A 6,542-nucleotide genomic window follows, 5' to 3' on the forward strand; every position below is an offset into this window, starting at 1 on the left:
GAGCTCATGTGGGTGTGGCTAGCTGCAGCCTAGTAGCTTGCATCAGAGTTTCATCTCATCTATCGATCGGCTAATTTCTAGCTTAATTAGCTTGTGATCCCTTTCCTTCCCGCCATGGAGGCCTCGTCGTCTCCTTGCAAGCTTCTTCTTCTTCTTCTTCTTCACGTCGTCCTGCTCGCGTTCGCGCCGCTGCTCCAAGCACGGCCACTCGGTCATCAGGTGGTGGTGGCGCCGCTAATGTTGCCGAGCGACGGCGGCGAGGTCGTCGGAGGTGTCGGGCGGCCGGAGGATCACATCCCACCGTCACCTTTTGCGCCTGGCGGGCCGATCACGCTCGCCGGCGGATGGCTGGTGGGGAGGCCGGTCGGCCCCACTCCGCCGCCTCCTTCGCACCCCGTTGTGCCGACTCCGACGCAGCTCGCCGCCGACGATGACGGCGGATTGCTGAGGAGGCCGGGCGGCCCCACTCCGCCGTCTCCTTGGCACCCCGGTGTGCCGACGCAGACGCAGCTCGCCGGCGGCGACGACGGCGGCGTCGGCGGATTGCTTGGGAGGCCGTGGCCTAAGGCTCCCCCGCCGCCTGACCCGAACACGCCGCCGGTGCAGCCGCTCTCCAACTACGGCGTGTCGCGGTGTTGCGGCCGGCCAGGACCCGCTCCGCCGACGCCGGCCGGAAACCCGCCGGGTGAAACCAACGTCGCCGTCGCGCTCGCGCCGCCGATCCCCTGCGCCGCTTTTCTCCGGGTGATCCGCGACGCCGTGCAGTACATGGTCGGCGGCGGACTCGGAGCCTGAAACGATCGAGAGCTCGACACCGAGAAGAAGAGATATATACGAGAGAGTTGTACTTGTACGTGTATATTTGTACGCATACAGAAGCAAAGCTATAGGCAAGTATGTATACGGTATAACGACTGTATAATCGTATATATTGTATAGTCGTTTTTTATTTAATTATAAGTGTCGTAGCAGAGTCTAGGTAAGTAGACACCAGCTGAGCAAAAAGACTAGCTGGCTAGTAGCTGCACGTTGTTGCGTCGCTCAACTACGAAAAATGGAGATGCAGTAATTATAATCTCTCTGTGGCCAATTGGCGCAGTATATGCATATATATATACACGGTGGTGAATCCGGCTGAAATCAGAGGATAGATTTAAAGTCTAAATCTTTTTTGTTAAAAAAAAAGATAAAAATACATCCTCTGTATCAACCCACCATATTTGGTTTGCAATTGAAATTTCAAACATTAGTTACAGGGGACAACACCGGATACTTTTTGCACCACGGATCCATAAAGCATCAAGAAAAAAATAGATGAAATCCCACGTGTTGCTGCTAGAATTTTATATGATATTAGTAGAAATAACATGTGACAGTGGATTTTAAAGTCTTCGGCAAACATTCCTTTGTTGTTTTTATGCCATTCAAATAGTTATGAAAAAAATTAAAAAAATTGAGAAGATGTACTAATATGTGATATATCACCCCCACAAACATGCAATTTAAAAATCCAACTAATACAAGTTAAAAATCCAACTAATACAAGTTAAAAAAAAATTAAACTACAACTAGTTAACATATATTCACAGCCAATTTTTTTTTAAAGTTACAGACCTTACATGCTTGTGAAGTAATCTATCACGTACTACACTAAATAGGGAGTAGTAATCCATCTTATCATTTTTTTCTAGAATATATAGTTTCCCTTAACTACACTAGATAAACTTTATAGATATATATATGATGTTCCACGGTACCAGAGACACTGACAAATGAGCGTTGGATGGTTTGACATCATCGATACATCGAAAATAAAAATATTAAATAGATACAGAATATATATATTTGATTTAGAATAAAACTAAAACGATTTACATATTTACAGTATAAAACGAAGAAAGGTGTGCCGCACATCAGGATCATATCCCCTGGCAGGTGCAAGGTGTGCACTTGATCAGGCCACTAAAATAAGAGACATCCAAATCTATTAGTCCTACAATTTATCTAAGCTAATTAACAAGGAAAAGAAAAAAAAGAAAAGAAAAACAGCACAAGTATGAAAGGCCCAGGCAGCCAAACACACTAGCTTGGCCGGGCTCCATGTTGCCATCACGGTTTCTCTCCGTGAACAAAAGTTGTTTTGACTCACGCGGTGGCTGTTGTCTGTCGCGGTTGTTTCTTGTCTGTTGAATGGTCAACTTTGACCGCAACCTTAGCTCGTAGCGAAAATCTTCGCCCGGTAGCGGTTCCAACAGCTAGCTATTTGCAGCAACTAACTGACGATTTACGCACATTTATACACTGCTATTCGTGTTCTTTTCAAGTTAAATATTGGCTCTGTTTGGGGAACTTGTTCCAGCTGCAGCTTTTCCTAAAAGCTGCTTCTGCTAGAAGCTGCCCCAAACAGTATACAGCTTCTGAGAATCTGTAGGTACAGGTTCTGAAAAATGAACTAAGAAGCCAGAAGCTGGGTTTCAGAGCTTTTCCAGATTCTCAGAAGCTGGCTACCAAACAACTGCTTCTCAGAATATAAAACTCCACCAAACAGACCCATTAACTAGTATATCGAAGATTCTTTTTGAAAATGCTACTATCCTATTCGAACGGGATAATATCTCAGGGGTATCACCTGATATATAAAAATCAATAGATATGTATCACTTAGAGATATTATCCAGTTTAAATAGTTATAAACCGATATCTAACACGTATCATATCAGATAATAGCTTAGAAATATCATATCGTTCGAATGGGATATTGTCATGTAGCATTTTATGGATTAAGAAGAAACAGTTGACTTGTCAACTTTCTAGCCGTCATAAGCAATTCTAATCTTTGCCTATATATATAAGAGCTCACGCGGCCATGTCGTTCTTCGCGCGCGCTGCCGCTTGCAACATCTCGAATTCTCGATCGATCGATTCATTGTTTTTCCTTCCCGCCATGGCGGGTTCGTCTTCGTCTTCTCCAAAGCTGCTGCTGCTGCTTCTTCTTCCCGTCGTCCTCCTCGCTCCGCTGCTCGAAGCACGGCGTCTGCACGTGCTGCCGCCGCTGATGTTGCCGAGCGACGGCGTGGTCGTCGGAGGCGCCGTCGAGGTCGAGGGCGGCAGGTCGGGTAACGCCCCGCCATCGCCTCGTCCGCATGGCCGGGTGACGCCGCTCGCCGACGGCGGCGGCGGCGGCGTGCTGAGGAGGCCGCCAGGACGCGGTCCGCCGCCACCTGGTCCAGGTGGCCATGTGGGGCCGCTCTCCGGCGGCGTGTCGTCGTCGGCCGGGAGATCGTCGACGAGGCCGCTGATGATCTCCGACGACGACGGCGGCGTGTCGGGGAGGCAGTGGCCTGCTCCCCCGCCGCCGCCTGACCCGAACACCCCGGTGCAGCCGCTCTCCGGCGGCGACGGGCGGCCGCGGCAGCTCGCGCCGCCGCCGCCGATGGGAAACCCGCCGCCCAACACCCACCGTCGACGCACCGATCGTCCTCCCCGCCGGCTGCCGGCGGACGACGACATGGCCGGTTTGCTACTCCGCGTGATCCGCGACGCCGTCGAATACATGGTCGGCGAACTCGGAGCCTGATATCCATCGAGACCGAGAAGAAGATACGAGAGATCCGAGAATTATACGTATATTTGATTTGTACGCATGCTGAAGAAAGGCAAGTACTTACGTATTAATTAACGTATACCAACTGTATAGTCGTATACTCGTATGTATGTATTATTGTATTTGTATTAGTATACAGTGTACAGTTGTAAGCCTAGCTAAGAGGCTAGCTGAGTAAACGAGATCAGACAGTTGCATGCATGTTGGTAGCTACTCAAGCTGTTGAATTCGTCGGTCTGGTTGTGGTTCACACTGAAGTTTGAAAGTTTGGTTAAAATTGATACGATGTGATAGAAAAGTTACGTGTGTATGAAAGGTTTGATGTGATGAAAAGTTTGAAGTTTAGAAAAAAAAACTTTGAAACTAAACTGGGCCTCTGACGTGTATATTTGGACCCTAATTAATTAACAGTGAGTTTTTTTTTCAATTACATGGTAGAAACATGCGCACACGCAACTACTCACACTCCGTGAATGTGTCAGCTAACATATGCTCTAATAAACGGAAATTAATGATATATCACCGATCTCATTGATTTTCTATTGAAACTCCACCAGTATATACGTAATATTCATGAACAACAGGACACTTGTAATGGAGTAGTATTTAAATTATAATTACACAGCATCATAATCTTTGCAAAAAACTGTTTCTGATCTATCTGCCCAGGCCATTCAAGATAACAAGACCGGACAGTTTCTAGCCGGAAAAAGCTCTAACCGATACAAAACAGGATCCAGGGGGGAAAAATAAAATCATAAACAGCAATCATGCGCTGTAGTGTACTTATATAATGAACAAAGCACATAAATTAACCAAACCCTGTAACAACGAAAGGCTAACAACCATAAGAATTCAGAAGGGAGTGGTTCACAAAAATCTGCCGGTATGGTATAGCTCTAGCACTACTAATTATTTTTAACTAATTATCCGTGCTTGCCATTAGCATATTACCGGTTATATATAAATTATAAGTATATACTAGTAATAATTAATCAACAAATTCAACTCAAGACGAGTTTTGAAAAACTGTCCTAGTACTCCATGTCATACGACGATCCTTGACTTTTAATTGACGACGTGTCTTTGTTTAGAGTCCACTAATTAATTATAGCTTGCAGCCAAAAGTTAGGCCTACCAATCGAACATCCGAGTTCATAATATATGATAATGAGTACAGACAAACGCATCTTAGATAAGCTGAGAGCGCCCATTAACTGTAATCTATCAATATTTGTCCATCATTTGATATAGTTAACGTCTGTCCATGTTAAATATTGGTCAGAAAAAGAAGACCTTCGAGAAGATAGATTTGATTACTACTGACACGCTTGGTGCTGATATATGAGTTAGAACCGCCCCATAAAAGTTTCGGCCTAATTAAGATAAGTTTACTTGGTGAAAAATCAAGGTTTTCAATGGACCTTTAATTTTATCCCAGGCCCCAGACCTGGCCTAGCTTTGCTCGGGGCCTGGATTTGCCCCCGCTACCGGAATTCATCTACCGACAAAACATCAGACAGGAGCAACTAACATACTCATGATATGATGGATACACACTTCGGAGAAGTCGAAAGTTTGAATGTCATCAGTGGAACAAGCCAAACCAAACTCGAATTAATTCATATACGGCCAAATATCCATCAAATAGTCGCTCAAGTTTTGATGGTTGTTGATATAGCGTTTGATAATCATCATTTTTAGCAAGCAGTTTTGCGCTACGGCAGACTCCTCCACCAGCTCATCGTACACACAACACACATGCAGCTAGTCATCGTCGTCAAGGACGCTCCGGCGCCTCTGAATCTGCGAAATAAAACATAGTAAAAAGAATCAGTTGTGTATTGGATGCTTTCCCTTCACAGACTAGCCTATATTAGCATCATTTTCTCTTCCTTTTTTTGATGATGTACAATCAGTGACTTGGAAAGAATCACAACAAACGAGAATCTTTACAAACCAAACTAAATTAGTTGTAGTGAAGCTACCCAAAACCACTATTGGAAGCATGGTAGGTTTGTTTAGTTAAGTGCACATGGTATGTCAAAAACTGATAGAAGTTTCCACGTTTATCATACCGTAACTTTCGTCTGTTTGCTAGTGTGGGTATTGATTTGCTCCAGAAGTGAGATAAGCCTTTCTTCAGACACCTGAAAGCCAGAAAATTCCCCCCAAAGAAAGTCAGCTTTCAGATAAACCTTTCTTCTGAGTCTCTTGACACAGTAAAGATTATGCTACCCGCCTCTATTACCTTTTCAGATATTCCACCGGACTGAGCAGCTCTCAGAAGAACATCCTCTACCCCTCTTGCTTTATCAGGTTTGACCAAAGCTATGCGAGAGACTGAAAACTCCAGAGAGTAAAAAATTACATCATTATAGAACCTTTTCATCACCTTAACCTCAAGTGAGATTAACGGTATGACTTTTTCATAGAATCATCCTTATTCAGAGCATTTGATTCTGATAAGCAAACTATGCATTATGTATCCATGCAATTGTTTGCCAGTTTGGTCCAGCCTACTGCATAACATATGTTCGGAGCTGTGGAGATTTTGAAGTGTGCACACAGTGCCCCTTCCTAGTTCATACGGTTTTCATCCTTCAGAAGCCTCATCTTTTTGTTCCATTGGTTTGTAATAATGAAGCCTGCCTAGTGCTTTGCTATTGTTCAGTTCCTTACGATACAGTATACACTGGCTTGTGAATATATCCAATGATACTGTTTGAGCATTGGTATCGTATGGATAGCTCATTAGTTTTAGTTTTGAACGGAAGTGAAATAACTGAAGTGATGAAGTTTATTGTGATGAACAGCAAGTTAAAGGTTGGGCATTATAGTGGTATAAATTAAATGTGTAGGGTGGTAAAAAAATTCACATGCTTACGTTAGTGATTAAATACTTCAGTTTTGCTCTTCTTGTTTGACTGTGTCTTAT

General features: G+C 44.4%; 2 protein-coding genes across 2 annotated transcripts; both read left to right on the top strand.

The window, feature by feature from the left end:
- On the top strand, nt 1-1,107 carry LOC4339501 (vegetative cell wall protein gp1). Its single transcript, XM_015782689.3, has one exon. The coding sequence runs from the start codon at nt 115-117 to the stop codon at nt 793-795; it is 681 nt and encodes a 226-aa protein (XP_015638175.1). The 5' UTR covers nt 1-114; the 3' UTR covers nt 796-1,107.
- A 1,744-nt stretch (nt 1,108-2,851) lies between these two features.
- On the top strand, nt 2,852-3,805 carry LOC4339502 (uncharacterized). Its single transcript, XM_015782887.3, has one exon. It carries the CDS (start codon nt 2,867-2,869, stop codon nt 3,575-3,577), a length of 711 nt encoding a protein of 236 aa, XP_015638373.1. The 5' UTR covers nt 2,852-2,866; the 3' UTR covers nt 3,578-3,805.
- Nucleotides 3,806-6,542: the final 2,737 nt, after the last annotated feature.

The sequence above is a fragment of the Oryza sativa genome, chromosome 5 (assembly GCF_034140825.1).
Source record: "Oryza sativa Japonica Group chromosome 5, ASM3414082v1".
In the NCBI taxonomy this organism is placed as follows: domain Eukaryota; kingdom Viridiplantae; phylum Streptophyta; class Magnoliopsida; order Poales; family Poaceae; genus Oryza; species Oryza sativa.